General features: G+C 45.5%; 1 protein-coding gene across 1 annotated transcript in view; it reads left to right on the top strand.

Moving 5' to 3' along the window:
• POLN (DNA polymerase nu) overlaps nt 1-22,087 on the top strand; it is a 154,065-nt gene that overhangs the window by 86,307 nt on the left and 45,671 nt on the right. Inside the window, exons 14-16 of the mRNA XM_063705148.1 lie at nt 8,133-8,190; nt 10,166-10,243; nt 11,202-11,316. Coding sequence (XP_063561218.1) covers nt 8,133-8,190; nt 10,166-10,243; nt 11,202-11,316 — 251 coding nt within the window. The remainder of the gene's footprint in view (nt 1-8,132; nt 8,191-10,165; nt 10,244-11,201; nt 11,317-22,087) is intronic.

Genomic DNA, 22,087 nt, shown 5'->3' with positions numbered 1-22,087 from the left:
GCTTGGCAGAGGCTCATGCTTCCCCCTGGGGGCCTGGCCCGTTTCCGTGGCTCCTCCCTCTCCCCACTCTGCCCTGCTGGTGACCCAGTGTGGCTCTGCCCTTCCCCTCTGACCCTGGGGCTTGTCCCCTTCCCAGAGGAGGGACTCCTCTCCCTCTGCCCATTTGTTGTGGTCAAGGGTGCTCATCCTTGCTCCTCGGAGTCCACTGCATGAGCATCTCCTTTCCCGGGAGCTTCCACGCCTGTGCACATGCTCACCAGTCTCAACCCTCTTCATTCAGCTTTCCTTCAGGAATATTAGGAAAAAAAAAAAAAAGGCCCAGTGATTTCACCTTTTTCTTTTCTTTTCTTTTTTTTTGAGACAGAGTCTCACTCTGTTGCCCAGGCTGGAGTGCAGTGGCACATTCTTGGCTCACTGTAACCTCTGCCTCCCGGGTTCAGAGTAGCTCAGCCTCCCGAGTAGCTGGGATTACAGACATGCACCACCACACCTGGCTAATTTTTGTATTTTTACTAGAGACCAGCTTTCATCTTATTGGCCAGGCTGGTCTCGAACTGCTGACCTCAAATGATCCGCCCACCTCAACCTCTCAAAGTGCTGGGATTACAGGTATGAGCCACCGTGCCTGGCTGATTTCACCATTTTTAAGCCAGATCTTTGGCTTCTCCTCTGAGCTACCCTGTGGGGGTGGCGATTCGTCAGCTCAACTGGTCACACAGGCTGGAGCCCAGGGGTCCCGGCTGGGCACCAAAGCCTTTGGGCCTCCTGGTATAGCTGTCCCCACCCTTGTTGCCTGCACATCTTGGTGCCAGCCTTCCAGCTCCCCACCCACCTTCCTGCTCTCATCCCTCCAGCCGGGAGAGTCAGAAATGCAAGCCCAGCTCCACAGCTCCAATCCCTAAAGTCTCCAGTGGCTCCCAGAGCTCTTGGGGTAACTAATGTCTGGTCTCCTCACCCGGCTTTTAGTGCTTCGGGTGGTCTGACCCCACCTGCTTCTCCAACCCCATTTCCTGTCACTCTCCATTCATCATCATTCATTCAACAGATGTTTTCTGAACACCTGTGTGCCAGGATGTTCAGGGTGCTTGCACTGTATGGGTCAAAACTCTATCCTGGCTGGGCACAGTGGCTCATGCCTATAATCCCAGCGCTTTGGGAGGCTGAGGTGGGCAGATCACAAGGTCAGGAGTTCGAGACCAACCTGGCCAACATGATGAAACCTTGTCTCTACCAAAAATACAAAAATTAGCTGAGCGTGGTGGCGTACACCTATAATCCCAGCTACTCGGGAGGCTGAGGCAGGAGAATCGTTTGAACCCAGGAGGAGGAGGTTGCAGTGAGCCAAGGTCACACCACTGCACTCCAGCCTGGGTTACAGAGTAAGACTCTGTTCCCCACCCCCGACCCGCCCCCCGACTGAAGAAACACCTCTGCTCTGTGGAGTCTTGGGGATAGAGGGCATGAGACAGCCAATACGCATGTGGAATGAGAAATGATACAGAGGAGAGTGAAATGTGAATGTGTGGAATGTATGTAATGGGGGGAGGATTGCCAGCCTCGGGAAAGCAGTGTTAAAGAGGTTGGGGAGGGGGCAGCTGAGCAGAAGCTTTCGTGGGTGAGGGGGGCCACGGGAGTGTATCAGGCGGAGCAGGCAGAGGGGGCTGCCCATCCAAGCCACTCACAGGGTTCCAGACCCCACATGGGGTCAGGGCCACACTGCCCTTCAGGCTGCAGGTCAGGCTCCACGAGCTGCTTAGGTCAAGTGCAGTGGCATCAGCCTGGCCCAGGTGCCATAGCAGGTGTGCTGCTGTGGCCCTCACTCTGAGCTCTGTGCCAGCTGCCCTTTTCTGTGTTTTTGTTGTGGTTTTCACTTGGATTTTTTTTTAATCAAGAAAAATTATTTCAAGAGACCTCTGGCATTGTCTGGCAGACTCTGGAGGCAACAGAACCTTGGCTTAGGGCAGAACTGAGTTCAAATCTCAGCTCAGTCAATAGATGTGTTACTCTAGCAAGTTACTTAACTTATGGAAACCTCACTTTTCTCATCCATGAAATGATAAAAGCAGCACCTTCTTTGCTAGGTTATTGTGAAAATTATTTATTTTTCATCTTACTCATTCAGCCACCATTTGTGAATTGCTCCTGTGTGCTGGGCTGTGTAGTAGGTGCTGGGGACACAGTGAAGACGCCGTGGGCCCTGCCCCGGGAGGCTGTGTCCAGAGGGCGGAGTGCCGTGTGGCTGTTCTGCACAGCACCTCTCAGGTGCCTCACACAGCCTGGCACCCAGGAAGGCATGTGTGGGGCGACTGCCACAGTTTTCTCAAGACAAGGAGAGCCAGCGTGCCCTCAGGCTGGCCAAGACCCTGTGACTATCACTTTCCTTTGGCTTCATTCCAGAGGCTACAAGGACATAGTCAACACATTAAAAGCAGGGCTGCCATCACCTTTTCCTTATTTCCACCACCTCCCCGGTTTGGCATCTTCCATCTGGAGCTTCTTTCAGGTAGACAGATGAAGATACCCAGGCCCACACAATACCTAGGGAGAAAAGCAACGGGCTCATGTACCTCCTGGGTGCAACCCCTTCACCCACAGCTGAGACTATTCCCTGCATAGCATTTCACTAACAGCAACTGAGATTTTAACAAATGCCACATTGTAGAATTAAAACGTCATCTCAGCACCTTGCCTTTCACTGAATGTTAAATAAAGGCTGTTAACATTCAGTTTTTTTAGATCAGTTCTCTTATTTGCAAAAACATACCAAGTTCACCATGAAAACAGATGCTGGGATGTGCCCCATCCACATGGCTGGCACTTTCCCCTGCAACCACTCATGGGAGACTTGGGCTGCCCAGAGCAACCCATGAGGGCTGAGCACAGGTGCCTTCCTCTGCGGGGTTCAGCTGGGCTTATTTAACAGGCAGCTGAGAAGTGATCTCCACACATTTTGATGTCCACAGTAACAGCAGAAAACTGTATACCCTAGAGGAGATTAAAATTGTAAGAAAATTATTCCAGTTTGCTTCCATTTCCGTAGTTTGGGGAACTTAAACCAGTCATTCTGCTGTATGATTGCGTTACTGTGTGCTCTCTCTGCTCAGCTTAGGAGACACATGGGCATGGTCTCCGCCCCCTGGACATTCGTTGGACCTGGGAGATGAAATGTTCATGGGTGGTCAACACGAGGGGACCAGCTTATGTAATGTAATTAACATGATTGACTCCAACAAATTAGGAGTATGCTGGTTCTGAGGCTTTCACCTGCAGAAACATTCAGATATCACCATTTGCTGTCGGCCTGGGTGGCCAGCTCCTCGCCCGAGGAGAGTAATGGGGAGTCTAGCCCCTCCCAGTAGAGGATGCCTGCAGGTAGTGATCGCTTCTCTATTCTTCTTCCACGAACGGTTCCCCTGGGTGCTAGCACCTGGTGTTGGTCTGTGACGGCAGCCGCTTGCTAGAGTGATGTCTGACTTCGATGCTGTCATGGGCGTGCGACAGCCACGCTTTCATCCACACCCCCAGTGTGCTGGGTGACCCCCACAGGCTTCTCCCACATTTGGACTCTCACCTGGTGGGACCCAGCTTCCTCCCAGATGTTCGGATTCTTGCTAGTTGTCGCTTCCCACCACGGTCACTTTGGTCACCCTTGGTCTTTGGTAGTTCACGTGCTGTATGTGCTAATTGCTCACGTAGACACCTGTGAACATGCGTTTTTGCTCGTGAGGCGTTAGGGACGGCACTCTGTCTGATGGCTGCTTGCATCATGTAGACAACTGTGAGCATGCGTTTGCTCATGAGGCGTTAGGGACGGCACTCTGTGATGGCTGCTTGCATCATGTAGACAACTGTGAGCATGCGTTTGCTCATGAGGCGTTAGGGACGGCACTCTGTCTGATGGCTGCTTGCATCACAGAGGCCCATAGAGAAGCGCAGCAGTGTTTCATGTGTTTGGAAATGTGAACCCGTGCACATGAACAGACATTCACCGATCTGGTTGGCGCACAGTGCCACAACCAACGGGGAGTATTGGCCATGAAAAGCTTGGCACAGGCTGATATCTCCTCCAGAGAGGCCTTGCTGAAGGCCCATGAAGGTTGGTTACAGAAGAAACACATGTGGTTCTGTGGCCACTTCCTGTCTCCTGATTTCCTGGAACTCTGCCATGAGTGAGGCTGATTTCCCCAGCCTCACTCCTCAGCGGCCTGAAGTACTCTCTCCTTCTGTCAGAGCACCATGGAGAGTCTCCTGTGACACCCTTTCATTTTGTTCATTTGAACCCTGCGTTATGTGACTTGTATGTGTGATACACACGTCGTGACAGACAATAACTCCCAGAAGGCCAGATTTGTGCGCGAGTTCATTTTGCATTGCTGCCCCGCCCTGGGCTGCATATCGTGGTGCTTTCTCTGTAGCGGAACATCATCAGTATTGGGGGGATGCGTGCACAAGGCACAAGCAGAAGGAAGGAGTTTAGTCAAAGGTGGCAATTTGTACGTTACGTGTATTCAATTTTTATTACTGACATGCTTTCAATGCCTCTCTGTCTCACTCATTCAGTAAACATGCACGTATTACATACTTTCTATGTGTGAGGTGCTCCTGGAAAGGGGGATCCAGGTCCCCAGCTGTTCAATGTTGTGATCAGTACTTGGTCTGAACTGAGAGATGTCAAGGATGCTCTTCAGAGCATTGCGACAGACCCCCAGCCTGCTTGATTAGGGAGCTAGAGGAGGTTTCTTCCTTAAGGAAAGGAGGAGGTCTGCTTGTGTGCAGATTAGAAGGATGAGGAGAAGTCGTGGTATCAAAAAGGTGGGGAGGTTAAAACAATAACGAGATCCCACTACATACCTATTAGAACGACTAAGATCAAAAAGCAAAACAAACAAACAAACAAACAAAAACCTTACATTATTAATTGGTGAGGGTGTGGAGCAACAGGCACTCATTCATTGCTGGTGGGAATGAAAAATGGTACAGCCACTTTTCGAGTTTGGCAGTTTCTTTCAAAACTAAATACCATATGATCCAGCCATTACACACCTAGGCATCCACCAAATTAATTTGAAAACTTATGTCCACACAAGAACCTGCACACAAATGCTTATGGCATCTTTATTCATAATCACCAAAAACTGGAAACAACCAAGATGTCTTTTTAGAAGTGAATAGATAAATAAACTGTGACACATTCATACTGAGAAATATTATTCAGTGATAAAAAGGAATAAGCTACAAAGCCATAAAAAAGCATGGATGAATCTTAAATTCATATTGCCAAATGAAATAAATCAATCTGGAAAGGCTACATACCACACGATTCCAAATTATGTGACATTTTGGAAAAGGTAAAACTGTAGAGACAGTAAACAGATGAGTGGTTTCCAAAAGTTCAGAGCTGGAACTTGGGGTTGAGGTTGGATAAGTAAAGCTCCGGGGATTGTTTAGGGTGGTAAAACTATTTTGTATGATACTATGATGGTGGATAGCTGACACTATGCATTTGTCAAAACCAATAGAATGTACAACAGCAAGAGTGAACTATAATGTATGTAAATTTTTAAAAGTCATTTATGAAGTCGGGGGATCTCAGGATGGGAGACAGAATGTGACATATCAATCTAATTATATTAAATTTGTGTGAAACAACCTCACTGGGGAAAGTTGTTGGGGGGCAGGGGGAGAAAAGTGATGCTGACCTGAAACAAATGGAGTCTTAAAGACAAAAGACAGAAGCAACTGAACACAATTATTGCACTCTAGTTAATAAAGTTGTTTTCCACAGGGGTACAGGTGAACAATTCTGCTACCACTATGTACATATACTGGAATTAAACATGCAGTATTTGTCTGTCTATACCTGGTTTACTTCACTTAGCATAATGGCCTCCAGGCTTATCCATGTTGCTGCAAATGACAGGATGTCATTCTTTTTATAGCAGAATAGTATTTCATTGTGTATATTTACCACATTTTCTTTATCCATTCACCCATTGATGGGCACTTAGGCTGATTCCATATCTTGACTGTTGTGAATGGGGCTGCAGTAAACATGGGAGTGCAGATACTTATTTGTCATACTGATTTCCTTTCTTTTCCATACATCCCCTGCAGTGGAATTGCTGGATCATATGGCATTTTAATTTTTCTTTTTTTGAGGAACCTCCATATTGTTTTCCATAGTGGCTGCACTAATTTACTTTCCCACCAACAGTGTATCAGAGTTCCCCCTTTCTTTGCATTATTGCCAGCATGTTATTATTATTTTTTTTTTGCCATTTTTTATAATAGCCATGTAAATTTACATCAGGCTGGCCTCAAACTCCTAGGCACAAGTGATCCTCCTGCCTTGGGTTCCCAAAGTGCTGGGATTACGGGTGGGATCCACTGTGTCCAACCACAAGCTATTTTTATATTTCATATTCTACCACTTCAAATAAGATGCAAAAGGCTTACAAAAGCCATTGAACTCAAAAAAGCTGATTTATTATATTTACCCAGATACTGACCATTTCTGTTGCTCATCTTTCATTCCTGAAGTTCCACATTTCCCTTTGGAAGCATTTCCCTTCAGCCTGAAGAATTTCCTGTAGCATTTCTTTTAGAGAAGGTCTGCAGATGACAGAGTACTTTAATTTTTATTCATCTGAGAATGTCTTTCACTCACCTTCATTCCTGGAGGATAGAATAAAGAGCTCTGAGTTGGCAGTTCTTTCAGTCTGTGGAAGTTGTGGCTCCATTGTCTTCTGGTCTGCGTGGTCCCTGACAGGAAATCTGCAGTCACTCACATTGCTGTTCCTCAGCATGAAAAGTGTCATTTTACCCTGGCTACTTTCAAGATGATTGTTTTTAAATCATAGTTTTTTCAGCAGTTTGATTATGATGTTTCTGGGCCTGGTTATCTTTTAATTTACCATATTTAGGGTTGTTCAGCTTCTCAAATTGGAAAAAGTATGTCTTTCACTAAATTTCCGAATTTGAAGCCATTATTTCTTTAAGAAAACTTTTTTCTGCACAATTCTCTTTCTTTTCTCTAGGAACTAAGAGAACACAATTTGATATTGTATTTTGATATTAGCCCACGGGTCCTTGAGTCTTTGTTTATTGTTCTTCCCTTCTTTAGATTGGATCATTTCTATTGATCGCTCTTCAAATTCAATAGCTGTTTTCTCTGTCATCTCTACACTATTATTGAGCTTATCCTGTAAATATTGGGTATTTTTTGAGGTATCATGTGATTCTAATGTATAGAAAACTTGAGAGCCACTGACTTAATACCCCAAGGCCTTCATGTCCTCATCTTAAAAAAATGAGGATGACAGTGTGGCCTTACCACTTCCCAGGGCTTCTAGGGGGAACTAAGGAGCATCGCTGTAAGATTGCAGGACTTTGATGCTTGGCACAATTCGTCAGATTTAGCCAGGGAGTCAAGACCAACTAATAATGCCCAGTGAGTTCTATTCCCAGACAAAGCAGGGTATTATTGTTCAAGGTACTGCCAAGAATCCAAAGGATGTTGTGACAGAAATTCTCATGATTTGAATAGTTGAAACGGGCTAGAAGCATGTGAACTATTGCACATTGCCCAAGTTGTAAAAGTGTGAAGGTGCTTAACAGATGGCCCTAAGAGTTTGCAGGGGACGTAGCACAAGCCACCGAGTTTAGGACAGGCTAAGACAGAGGCAGGTACCAAGTGCCAGGAGCAGTGAGGGAGGGGAATGACCAGCATCAAAGAGACCAGAATTTTCATCTTAAAATATGTTATAAAATAAAAGTACAATATACAAATTTCACATAAATCTACCATTAGCGTATGTTGTAGGAATTTTTAAGTTAACTGAGTTCATAATTTGGGCTGCTGTAAAAAGAATGACTGTACATAATTATGTTAAGTGTCACACAGGCTAGAGTCAAAAGGAATTGTTCTCAAATCTGCTAAGTACATTTAGTGGTGTATTCACCAAAATTATGTTTTGATATTAGACAATTGTATTAAGTATTAATGTGTTTATGCATGTTACATTGGCTTACTTGTTTTAATGTTTGATAAAATGTGATGTACATTAAATACCCTAAGTAGTACAGATTAAGAGTAGATATTTTAACTAAAGCTAGTCTCTTATTATTAACAGAATATCCAAGGTATCTCCAAGCACCCAATTCAGATTACTACACCTAAGAATTTTAAAGGTAACTCATTTCTTACTACCTTGCTAAAGTCTCTGGTAACTCTCTTTTGAGATGGGGTGTCACTCTGTCACCCAGGCTAGAGTGCATTTGTGCGATCACGGCTCACTGCAGCCTTGACCTCCTGGGCTCAGGTGATTCTCCCACCTCAATCTCCTGGGTAGCTGGGCCTACAGGCACACAGCACCATACTTGGCTAATTTGTATGTGTGTGTATTTTTTGTGGAGATGAGGCTTTGCCATATTGTCAAGGCTGGTCTCAAACTCTTGGGCGCAAGTGATCCTCCCACCTCGGCCTCCCAAAGTGCTGGGATTACAGGTGTGAGCCAGTGTGCCCTTTTTAACATTTTTTAAACAGTTACTTGTCATTGATTTTCTATATAACTAACTGCTTCACCTTCCTGAAGTTCTCTGTATTTGCATGACCAGGATTTAAACATACATTGAAAGAATAAAAAACAGCTAAAGTGATATGGTACCTCCCTGTTAGCAGTTTACAAGTGGAAATGGATGATAATTATATCAGGAAAGCAGCTTTCCTCCTGCCATCTCTCCCCCACCAGCCTCCCAATAAAGAAAAAACAAACATATAATAACACTGGTGCTTATTAAAGTTTGAACATTACTGGAGATGTTTATAAAAGCACACTAACACTCTTAAAAAGAGTTTAAGAGCTCATTATAAAGCACATGAACACTCTTCTTTCTTTTAAGCTATTCTGCTGTGATACTGATGGGTACATTTCTAAAAAAGAAAAAGTTCAAATCTGAGCAAATGAGAGTTCTGCTGCCCATGCCCTGTACATGTCCTACCCTTGGCAGTGGCGCTCCTGCCCCTGTGCTGGGGGCCCTGCTGTGCAGGAAGGTCCTGGCAAAACAATGAAGCCCAATGAGCAGTCTTGTCTTGTCCTCTTCTCTCCCCTCCCCTCCCCTCCCCTCCCCTCCCCTCTCCTCTCCTCTCCTCTTCTCTTTTCTTTTTTGAGACAGAGTCTCGCTCTGTTGCCCAGGCTGGAGTGCAATGTTGTGATCTCAGCTCACTGCAACCTCCGCCTCCTGGGTTCAAGCGATTATCCTGCCTCAGCCTCCCTAGTTGCTGGGATTACAGGTATGCACCATCACAGCCAGCTAATTTTTTGTATTTTTAGTAGAGATAGGGTTTCACCATGTTGCCCAGGCTGGTCTCAAACTCCTGGGCTCAAGTGATCTTCCCATCTCGGCCTCTCAAAGTGCTGGGATTACAGGTGTGAGCCAGTGCTCCCCGCCCCAATGAGCAGTCCTTTCTAAAATACATGTGACTGTCCTGAAATAGGGTCCATGGAGAGGGATCCTGAGCAGCTTCATCCCCTGCTGCCCCTTCCCACATAGACCTTCAATCAGTGAGGCTCAGAGAGTTTCAAGATTGCTTTTACTGGAATGCATTCAGTTGTCAACGTTTGACTTTTTCTTTTCTTCATTAAGAATTCTAGACAGAACAGAAAATTTAAAAAAACAGAAAACCTAGTTAACTTTCAGTAGTAATATGTTATTTTTAAATTACATTAATAAGGCCAGGCGCCATGGCTCACACCTGTAATCCTAGCACTTTGAGAGGCCAAGGCAGGAGGATTGCTTAAGTCTGAGAGTTTGAGACCAGCCTGGGCAACATAGTGAGACCCTGCCTCTACAGGAAATTTTAAAATCAGCTGGTCATGGCAGTGTGCACCTGTAGTCCCAGCTGCTTTGGGAAGCTGAGGCAGGAGTATTGCTTAAGCCCTGGAGTGCGAGGCTGCAGTGAGCTATGATTGTGCCGCTGCACTCCAGCCTGGGCAACAAAGTAAGACCCCCATCTCTAAAAAAATTAAATTAATAAAAATATTCGGAAAAATTTAAAATCTTAACTCTGGACTTTAGAATAATATTCAAATAATATTGTATTGAGGAATAGCTATGCATCAGTTCATGACCAAATTCACTAAATGCTCTTGAAATAACAATTCAGGTAAAGAAGACAAGATTCTCACGATCTCCCCGAGGGCCATGTTTGTTTCATCCAAAGGCCACACCTTTCTAGCAGCAGGTACGTTGCTGTAGCTTGCTTTATGCATTTTCATAGGGTTCAAAGGTTTAGAAATTGAACATTTCAAAGGTACTTATGGAATTCATTCTTTCAAATAAATTCTTTTTTTTTTTTTTTTTTTTTTTTTTGAGACAAGAGTCTCGCTTTTGTGGCCCAGGCTGGAGTGCAGTGGCATGATCTTGAGTCACTGCAACCTCTGCCTCCTGGGTTCAAGCAATTCTCCTGCCTCAACCTCCCAAGTAACTGGGGTTACAGGCATGTGCCACCGTGCCTGGCTAGTTTTTGTATTTTTAGTAGGGACAGGGTTTCACTGTGTTGGTTGGGCTGGTCTCGAACTCCTGACCTCAGGTGATCCGCCCGCCTTGGCCTCCCAAAGTGCTGGGATTACAGGCATAAGCCACTGCGGCTGGCCTCTTTCAAATAAATTATAAGGCACAGTACATAATAACAAGTTTTTCTTGCAGTGTCCCATCACATCACCGTATCTAAATCCCAGATACCTTTGGCCCCTGCCCCCGTGCTTTGTCTGTCCTGCTCGCTGCGGCCTTGCCGGGCCCTACTCCTCCCAGCTCAGAGTCAGCTCCACTCCAGGCCCTTGCCCAGGCCATTCCTCTTCCCCAGAGACCATCTTGGTGCCCTCCTTTGCCACCTCCGTGCCTTTACTCAATGTCACTTTGTTGATGGGGCCTATAAATAGGGTAACTGGTCATCCTATTTATCACAACTCCCCTCCACGCACACATTCTCACTCACTCCTGAGCCTCCTCACCTTGCACAATCCTCCCCATTTCATTTCTCACCTCCTGACACTGAGGTCAGAGGACCCTGGGAGATGGGAGGCAGGGACATGGACCTTGAGGCTACAGAGTCAGGAGAGTCTGAGGGTGGCTGGGGTGGGCAGCAAACACGAGGAACATTGCTGGCAAACTCTAAATTAATGCAGAACTGTATCTCACAGACTTTTCACAGATTGAATTGCGCATTCTTGCACATTTATCTGGAGATCCAGAACTTCTGAAGTTATTCCAGGAATCTGAAAGAGATGATGTATTTTCTACTCTGACTTCACAGTGGTAAGATATATGAACTCATAATATTATCAGATCTGCAGGAAGGCCAACATGAGTTTAAAAGCCTGGAATTATTCCAAGGCTACTTTCATAAGGCAGAAATTATATTTTTTGTGGCTAATAGCTAATCATTTTGAAAAGAAGAGTAGATAACTAGGATGCCATGAGTTACCTAATTGTGAAGGAAGTGATGGTTCTTCCCCACTAAAAAAAAGAAGTTCATTCCTAGAGAATGTAATAGAAATGATAAAATAACCAGCGAGTCCCGCGCCCTGCAGGCGAGCACCACGGAAAGAGCGAGTCCGCGGTGCTGGCTGTGAGCCACTGCCCTCCGAGGAGAGCCAAGGTGCTTGCTGCGTACTCACGCCCCAGCCCATCTGTGGGCCAGGGGCTTCTTGAGCTGCGGGTGAAAGATCCTGCCTGAGTGGCTTACACTCACAGAGAATTCCAGAGGCAGATGGGCTTGGGTTTTGTTGGGCAGCTTGGCAGTGTCGTCCCAGGCCCATCCTTCTGCATCATATTCTCAGGACGTTGGCTTCTCTTCCTCCTGGTGGAATACCTGCTCCAGTCTCCAAAGCAGGATGGAGAGACGGGTGCAAGGCTCTCTCTCATGCATCTCCTCTGCCCAGGAAAGTCAAGGTGCTCTTGGAGAGCCCGGTGCAGACAACAGCTATACCCACTTTCTAGAGCAGGTCATGCAGCTGCACCAGCTGCAAGGGAGGTGGAGAGATTATATTCCAGAAAAAAGGAGGAGTGGATTATTGTGTTTGGCTTATACATCACAGGTGTTCACCGGGCCGGGTGCATCAGTGCCCCTTTGAGGAAGGGGAGGGGGAAGTGTGTGCTGGCTGTTGGAAGGTCCCTGTGTCTGAGTCACTGTCCCCTCCCTCATCAGCTGCAGGTGCCACCTCCCCATCACCTTGGGCCTCTTCTGCTCCCCCTACGGCCCCCTCACCCCTCCCTACGGCCCCCTCACCCCTCCCTACCCTCCGTCCCAGCTCATCTCCTGCCACCTGTTCACCCTCACGATGTCACACAGAAAGGCTGTCCAGCACCTGGGGGTGGGAGATGAGGAAGCAGATCATGGGGATCGGAGAAGTCAGAGGAGCAGAGTCCTAAGCGGGTGAGGGGTCTGTCCTTCAGCCCCTCACTAGGCCGGCCCCCTGCACTCCCCTCCCCATGCGCTGTTTCCGCCTCTGTCTTTGCTGAAGGCGGGGGACCTGGGAGGGCGCTGGCTGCTCTCTGGCCTGGTTGCCACCCACTCTCCTGGTGCTCCCTCTTCAGCTGCCCTGGCTAGGCCTGAGCTCACCAGTTACCCGCCTCACTCTGGCCTTTCCTGTCCTGGGGCTCAGGAAGCTCTTTCCCCGAATGTCCGTGTGTCTCCCTCCCCTACCTCATCCAAGTGGGCCCTCCCGGCGTCTCCTCAGGGCCCTCCCCTGACCACCCTCCCCTGACGCTGGGCACGGCGCCGCTCCTCTCTGGTCTCTGCTCCTCTCTGGTCACCGCTTCTCTCTGGTCTCCGCTCCTCTCTGGTCTCCGCTCCTGTCTGATCTCCGCTCCTGTCTGGTCTCTGCTCCTCTCTGGTCCGATGCACATTCCCATGTATTGCTCTACTGTCCATCCTGCTGCAGCGACAGCGCCCAGGGGCCGAGACCTCATCCACCCTCATCCCTGCCGTGCTCCACAAAGGGTGGGGACTCACAAAGGATTTGTCAAATAAATGAATGAATAGTATAGAACTCAAACTTGCGTTTGAATCAGAAAATCTCTCCAAAAAGGCTACCACCACAGGACTCTTACTTGAATGACAAAATTCAGGAAGAAATATTTTATATACGGGGAGCAGAGGATTGAGAATGTTACTCTACACTCACCTGGACTTTGGAGTAGCTGTGAAATTGTGTTTATGGTGACAGCAGGGAAAGTGACAAAAGCAAAGAATAATGAAGTGTTTGCCCAGCACAGGAAGAGGCACTGTACTGGGTCAATGTGACGAGCACAGCACATGGTGGGGTCCAGGGCACCAGGAGCCAAGGCCAGCTTTTGGGCACTGGAGTCCTGCCTCCCACCCAGTATGCAGGGCATCCTCTTGTCGTTCTCTCCTGTCCTCTGCCCTCCTCCTTAGACCCTGCACCTTACCCTCTGTGACCCTGTCCTTTCACATGAGTGGCCTCCACCCCAATCGGGGCTCACTCTAGGACTCCAAGCTCTCCACCTCTCAATGACCATATCTGCACTGGGTCCTCGCTGGCCTCACTCACAGCTCTGCCAGTGGCCTTCCTCCTGGCATCTCTGTCCAGGTCTGTCACTTAGCCATCTTGCCTGCACCCCACTGAGCTCCAAAAGCACTGAGACCCAGTCAGCTCCAGCTCCTCCTGGGCACTCAGGAAAAGTCCCAGGATGGATCCCGGGACACACATAGACCCATTCTTCTCTCCGCTCAGCCCATCAGCTGCCCCCTTAGGAAGCTGTGTTCCTCGGACTTCTCCCTGCTCTCTGGTTTCCAGCCCTGAGTGATCCCCATTATTTACTTGCTCACCTCTTACCCCACCCCAGGTGCTGGCGGAAGTTGCAAGGTGGTGGCAGCTGAGTCCACTAGAAATTCAGGCTATGTGGACTGAGAGGAGCCCTTAATATTCTTGACTTCCTGTCTTCTCTTGTTGCTCCAGACTTTTTTGATCTTCCACAAATAACTACTATTCTCTCTTAATCTCCAAAAAGAACCCCCGCTCTTACTTAAGTGACAAAGTAGAAGGCCTAAGACAGGGGCTCCTGAACTCCCTTCCACCCCACCTCACTGTCTCCATATACCCTCCTCCCTCTCTCCAATGGCTCCTGTCTCAAAGGAGGGAGCTTCTCTGTTGCCAGGATAAGAACTGCAGTGCACATCTCCAGGAGTCGCCACATGTCTAGACCTGTGTGCCTGGCTCCTCCTACAGCTGTGCGGTGCACAACCAGCCCAGCCTTACATGGCAGCCTTCATCCATGTTCCTTTTATTTTCCATTTTTACTCTAGCATTGTTAACATATCCTTTGTTGATTTTCTCGTTCCCCTCTACTGGGGGACAAAAAACCTGCTTTAGGATTGCCCTAAATATAACCCTAGAAAGAAATCCTATCTTCAACCTGGTTGAAGACCTCATTTATTGCTTAGGTACAAAAGAAATCTATACTTACTCCCTTTACTTTCTCACTGCCAGCTCTTTCTTGCTTCTTAAACTTTCATTTTACCTACATAGGCGTTTATTTGTATTTGAAGCCTGGAGCTCCTCACATCTAAGACAATGATTGCCTCCAGGATGTGCCTGGCTCCGAGGTCCAGGGCCAGCAACAGCAACGAGGACCCCACCCCCAGCAAGGGACAAGTCAAAGGCTCCACAGGGTCTTTGTGGGTGTGCAGCATCCCTGGGCCCTGCCTGTCCCGGTGCTTTCTCCTGGTCTCTGTGCCCCCGCTCCTGGGAAAACATCCTTCTCCTAAGCTCTCACCATCTTTTAAAATCAAGATATAATTCACAGACCATAAAATTCACCTTTTTAATGTTACAGTTGGCCTGGCACAGTGGCTCATGCCCATAATCCCAGCATTTGGGGAGGCAAAGAGGAGAGGATCACTTGAGGCCAGGAGTTTGAGACCAGCCTGGGCAACATTGCAAGACTCCCATCTCTACAAAAAAAAAAAATTTTTTTAAATTAGCCAGATGAGGTGGCACATGCCTATCCCGTAGTCCTGGCTGCTTGGGAGGCTAAGGAGAGAGGATTGCTTGAGCCCAGGTTGAGGCTGCAGTGAGCTATGATTACACCACTGCACTCCGCCTCGACAGAGCAAGAACCTGTCTCTCAAAAAATAAAGTTACAATCACCACTATCTAATTCCAGAACATTTCCATCACCCCGAAAAGAAACCTCATGCCCATTAACCACCACTCCCAATTCACCCCGCCTCCCGGCCCTGGAAACCACTCATCTACTTTCTGTCTCTAGATTTACCTATTCTGGACACTTCACATTAATGAAATTGTACAACATGGAACCTTTTGTATCTGGCTTCTTTTACTGAACATAGTATTTTCAGGGTTTATCCATGCTGTAGGAGCTAACAGTACTTCATTCCTTTTTAAGGCTGAAAAATACTCTATTATATGGAATAATATATTCTATATATTTCAATATAAATAAGCAAATAATCCATGTATTTATCTATTCATCAAATGTCCTTCGATGGACATTTGGGTTGTTTCCACTTTTTGTCAATTATGAACAATGCATTATGCACATTCGTATACAGGTTTGGTTTTGGTTTTGGCTTCGGTTTTGGTTTTTTTTTGAGACAAGGTTACACTCTGTCCCCTAGGCTGGAGAGCAGAGGCACGATCTTGGCTCACTGCAACCTCTGCCTCCCAGGTTTGAGTGATTCTCCAGCCTTAGCCTCCCAAGTAGCTGGGACCACAGGTACATGCCACCATGCCTGGCTGAATTTTTTTTTTCTTTTTTTTCTTTTTTTTTTGAGACAGGGTCTCACCCTGTCGCCCAGACTGGAGTGCAGTGGTGCAGTCTTGGCTCACTGCAACCTCTGTCTCCCAGGATCAAGCGATTCCTGCCTCAGCCTCCCGAGTAGCTGGGATTACAGGTATGCGCCACTACCACCCAGCTAATTTTTGTAATTTTAGTAGTGAGAGGGTTCCACTATGTTGGCCAGGCTGGTCTTGAACTCCTGACCTCAAATGATCCACCTGCCTCGGCCTCCCAAAGTGCTGGGATTACAGGTGTGAGCCACTGCACCCAGCCTAATTTTTGTATTCTTAGTAGAGATGAGGTTTCGCCATGTTGGCCAGGCTGGTCTCAAATTCCTGATTACAAAGCAACCTACCTGCCTCGGCCTCCCAGAGTGCTGAGATTACAGGCGTGAACCACCACGCCCAGCTGAGGTTTGGTTTGGTTTGGTTTGGTTTGGTTTGGTTTGGTTTCTGAGATAAGATCTCGATCTGTTACCCTTAGTGGGAGTGCAGTGGCTCACTCCCACTCACAGCTCACTGCAGCCTCAACCACCTGCTAGACTCAAGCAATCCTCCTGCCTCAGCCTCTTGAGTACCTAAGACCACAGGCACATGCCACCATGCCTGGCTAGATTTTTTTTTTTCTCTTTGGTAGAGGCTCTGTCTTCCTATGTTGCCTAGGCTGGCCTCAAACTCCTGGACTCAAGCAATCCTCCCTCCTTGGCCTCCCGAAGTGCTGGGATTATAGGTGTGAGCTACCGCCCCTGGTCTGTGTGCAAGTTTTTGTGCAGACATACATTTAAATTTCTCCTGAGTATATACCTAGGAGTAGACATGCTGGGTCATAAAATAATTCTATGTTTAACTTTTTTTCATTGTGGTAAAATACCCGTCCCATAAAATTTACCATCTTAATCATTTAAAATGTGCAATTCAGTGGTACCCATATTTAACTTTTCCATGACCTGCTAAACAATTTTCCAAAAATGCTGCACCATTTTACATTCCCACAGGTGTGTGGGGTTCAAGTTTCTCTGCATTCTCACCAATACTTTGTATTACCTGTCTTTTTGATTCTAGCCATCCTGGTGAGTGTGAAGTGGTATCTCATTGAGCTTTGACTTGCATTTCCTTGAAGGGGATGGATGTTGAGCACGGTTTTGTGGGCTTGTCATTTACTCTCTGTCCCTGCCCCCCTCTACCCCTGAACACAGGTGCACCCTGGGGTGTTTTACTTGCCTCCCTTTCTCTGTGTCCGTCCTCCCAGAAGGTGTCCTTTTTTCTCACTTTTGCTTTCCTTCCAGTTAAGATATAAGACAATATAGAATTTTTAAAGTATGTAATAAATTTAATAACACCCCTGCTCTCTCTCCAGAGATATGGGAAGTCTTAGAAGATGGTTTTAGTTCAGGCAGGAAGACTATTTGGCTTCTTGGTTTGAGCTTTGTTGCCACCTTTGAGCTTTGTTGCCACCTTAGTGCTTGGATGGAATAGGTGTCCTGGATTTCCTACCTTAGAACGTGTGAGAGGATCTCTGCGATTCAATAATGCAAGATGATGGTGATTAGATCACGAGCATGTTACTTTCTTCAGTGGGCCCAAAGCTGCTCTGGCTGTTGCTAACCAAGTATTACAGCAAAGCATTTTTGTCAAAGTACTGGGAAAAGGATATGGGTAAAGTGGGAAAAGTATAGCACAAAATGCTTACATTAGAAATCAGGAAAGATCTCAAGTCAAAAGTTTCTATCTCAAGAAACTTGAAAAAGAAGAGCAAAAGAAACCCAAAGCAAGCAGAAGGAATGAAGTAATAAACAGCAGAAATCAATGAAATTGACAATAGGAAAACAATAGAGGAAATCGATAAAAAAGTTAGCTCTTTGAAAAATCAGTAAAATTGATCAACTCTAACAAGGATGACAAAAAATGAAAATAGATGATGTAAATCATCAATATCAGGAATGAAATAGGAGATATATCCATAGATTCTGCAGACATCAAAAGGTTAAAAAGGGAATACTATAACAATTCAACAATTTAGAAGAAATGCACCAATTTCTTGAAAACCACAAACTACCAAAATCTAACTAAGATGAAATAGATAACCTAAATATTCCTATAACTATTTAAGAAATTGAGTTTGTCCCTTAAAATTTCCTGAAAAAGAAACCCTCAGGCTCAGATGGCTTCCCTGGATATATATATATATATATATATATATTTTTTTTTTTTTTTTTTGAGACAGAGTCTCGCTCTGTCACCCAGGCTGGAGTGTAGTGGCGCAATCTCGGCTCACTGCAACCTCCGCTTCCCAGGTTCAAGAGATTCTCCTGCCTCAGCCTCCAGAGTAGCTGGGATTACAGACATCTGCCACCATGCCCAGCTAATTTTTGTATTTTTAGTAGAGATGGGGTTTCAGCATGTTGGCCAGCCTGGCCTCGAGCTCCTGACCTCAAGCAATCCACCCGCCTCCGCCTCCCAGAGTGCTAGGATTACAGGCGTGAGCTACCACACCCAGCCCCAATAGCATATTTTAATGGTGAAAAAATGCCTTCCCTCTAAGATCAGGAACAACTTGTTAATATTGCATATTGAAGTTCTAGCCACTGCACAAGATAAAAAAAGGAAATGACATATAGATTGGAAAGGAAGAAATAAAACTGTCCTTCTTAGCAGATGACATGATTGTCTATGTGCAAAATCCCAAGGAACAGACAAAAAGAATTGTTTTTAACTCTTAGAACTAATAAGTAAGTTCACCAAGGTTGCAAGACCTAAAATAAGCTCACAAAAATTGGTCACATTTATATAAATTGACAATGGACATGCAGAAATCAAAATTAAAAACACAATGTCATTAATAATCACTCCAAAGATGGCCAGGCACAGTGGCTCACACCTGTAATCCCAGCACTTTGGGAAGCCGAGGTGGGTGGATCACCTGAGGTCAGGAGTTCGAGACCAGCATGGCCAACATGATGAAACCCCGTCTCTACTAAAAATACAAAAAATTAGCCGGTCGTAGTGATGAGCGCCTGTAATCCCAACTATTCGAGAGACGGAGACAGGAGAATCACTTGAACCCAGGAGATAGAGGTTGCAGTGATCTGAGATCGCGCCACTACACTCCAGCCTGGGTGACAGAGCGAGACTCTGTCTCAAAAAAAAAAAAAAAAATCACTCTAAAGATAATAAAGTACTTAAATTTCAGTTAACAAAACATGTACAAGATCTATATGCCTAAAAGTATAAAATGCTGATGAAAGGAATCAAAGAATTCAAGAGAAATACCATGTTCGGGGTATGGAAGACTCAACATACAAATAATATCAATTCTCCCAAAATTGATCCATGGGTTTATAGTGCAATTCCTATTAAAACCCAAACAAGGTTTTTGTAGACATGGACAAGCTTAGTCTAAAATGTATATGAAAAGGCACAGGGCTTAGAATAACTAAAACAGTTTTGAAGAAGAATAAAATGGGAGGAATCACTCCACCTGATATTAAAACTTTATATATATAGTAATCAAGAGAGTGTGGTGCTGACAGAAGGATAGGCACTAGATCAATGGAACAGAAAAGAGAAGCCAGAAATAGACCCACACAAATATGCTTAACCGATTTTTGACAAAGTTGTAACGTATTAGACAGGAAATAATTCTCTTCAGATTTGTGTCAAGCTGAGCACTCATAAAGCCAACTTGAAAAGTTCATATCTACATTGAATATAGCATATGTCTTCCCTGCATTTTATTAGCTTGTATTAGTTCTTGGGAGAACTTCAAAAATAAGAAGCTTTTAATATTTGCATGGTGGTTGCTTCTAATTCCCCATCAGCAATAGTAATCCAACATTCGTGACTTATACTATAATTAGTTGCTGTGGAAATAATTTTTATGTTCCAAGCAGAGGACTAGAATAGCATGTGGTAAAAAAGCAGCAAGATCAAATACACTCTTAAAAATGTTTATTTCATGTAAATGCCTTATTGTTTGAAACACAAAAAGCAAAAAGGCAATTTGATATTATATTCTGAAATACTTAGTAACGTTTTCAAAGAATAACAATTTCCTTGAAAAACCCTTAAGCTTATATAAATGGAGTTAGGAAGAAATCAGAGAAATCAACTATAAAGCCACAATTTGAGAGACTGGTGCTGAGACCCACAGAGCTGGGATTTGCCCAGGGAATGCACATCAGACAGGACCTCAGAGCTGATTACTGCAGCTCCAGCAGCTTCACACACACGCACGTGTGCACACACACATGCACACACACACACGCACACACACACACAAGCAAAAGACACAGCCATTATGCACTTCGGGGTCCAAGACATGCCACTGAGGGGCCTTCTTCAAGGAACCATCATGTCTTTGGCTCATTAGGTGAATTCCTAAAAGTTTTATAAAATGCAAATACAAAACAATTCTTATCAGCTGTGCATTCAACTCAGCATTTTCAGACTGAAACTTAGAAGAACTTTTAACTGCAGAATATGTTCATTTTTTCTTCTGCTTAAGATGGTTTTGGAGTGCTTCTCTGAGACTGTCTCTACTTGCAGATGACATGATTGTCAATATAGAAAATTCCAAGGAATATACAGAAAAAGTACAGGCAAGTGTGGAAGACAGTATTGCTGTCTGTGGCTCCCTGTCCAGGGAAGATGGTGCTTCCGTACCTGGTAGGTGTCAGATTTGGCCATGTGACTTGCCAATGGAACATGAGTAAAAGTGACATGTCACTCCTAAGCAAGACTTTAAGAGTCTGCACGTGGTTCCTCTTCATCTCTTTCCCTCTATTATAACTGCTGGTAAAATTTTTGATAGAGGTTGCTCCATCATCTTGCATTGTAAATGGTGGACCAACCTGTGATGGAAGGTAGTGAGGATGAGAAATAAACCATTCTTGCTGTAAGGCAGTGAGAGTTGGGAGTGACTTCTCATGGTAGCATAACCTGGCCTATCGTGGCATCTGCAGGAACTGCGCTGTAAGATGCTATAAAAAAATCCTGAAATGTGTGGCACTGGCTTCAGGGCCAGGGCAGGCAGTGAGGAGATGCTTATTGGAGGATGAAGGATGGCACTTGGTAAATGGTATAACATTTGGTAAAACTGTCACCTGTGATAACTTGTAAGGCAAATAATATCCCTAATGAGCTTGCGGCTTTAGGCAGAGATGGGCCAACAGAATGCTAGAACGTGCTTTGAGCTATGTCTACATGTGACAAGGTATTATAAGTAAGAGACAAACTCAGAAAAGAATTGGCCTATGTACAAGTAGGAATGAAAGTGAAGAATGAGATTCCTGAAAGTTGGAGTCTTGCACATTTAAATATATCGATGATTCTCATGTCCAGCCAGTAAAAGAAAAATCTGAAAAGGCCTGTGAGCAACAAAGGCCAATTAAAACACAGAAATCAAAGATGTGACCTCAATACCTACTGCCAACACACCAGAAAGAATTAGGCTGACACCCCAAAATCCTTACAGTTGGGCAACATAGCTCTGGCAAAAAGAGAGTAAAAAAGGGTAAAAGTTTGTGGCTCTCCTCTATGCTCCTGATAAACTCAAGGTACCTGCAGTGAAGTCTAGACAAAGGATACATCTCTCCAAATTAACTGTGGGTGTGTCTGTTGGTGCATAGATAGAGCTGACTAAAGTCAAATAGGTAAGAAGCTGTTCACATTTGTAAGAGTTGCACTGCCCAAAGAACCACCCATCTGGGCTCAAAGGGACTGATTACCTGAAACTTAAAGCAACCCTTGGGCTCCAGGTCTTCTATAGGCAGGAAACAGTCTGGGAAATATGCTCATTCCCCAAGGAAAGCAAATTCTTCACTGCTGTCTTACATGTAACCAAGAAAGGTAATGGAAAAGGAAGTCCCAGAAAGTGGAGCAAAAGGCCATGGAGAACAATGGACTAGGAAGATATTCCCAAGGGAGCAGATTAAGGGCCTGATCCAGGACCTTTGCTCAAGCCTAGAGAAGACCTCCCTCAACACCTACCCAGTCAGGATTCAGAGCTGCCATGGGCCAGTGACTGCTGTGTGTCTCACATTCTTCCCCTTTCCAAATGGAGTGTTTATTGTGGTTGTCCTGTCCCTGTCCCACCATTGCATAGCACATTTATGGGGTGACAGACTTGCCTTCTTAGTTCATTAGTCTCCACATCAAAGGGGCCACATCATGTCCTGATATAAGGATGATCACAAAATCTTGGACTTCCAGCCTGCTGCCCTGATAAGATGAAATTTTGGATTGTCACCCATGGTGAGGGGATA

This window comes from Gorilla gorilla, chromosome 3 (assembly GCF_029281585.2).
Source record: "Gorilla gorilla gorilla isolate KB3781 chromosome 3, NHGRI_mGorGor1-v2.1_pri, whole genome shotgun sequence".
NCBI classification, from domain to species: Eukaryota; Metazoa; Chordata; class Mammalia; order Primates; family Hominidae; genus Gorilla; species Gorilla gorilla.
The sequence above is the reverse complement of the archived record's forward strand: the minus strand, read 5'-3'. Positions and strand labels throughout refer to the sequence as shown.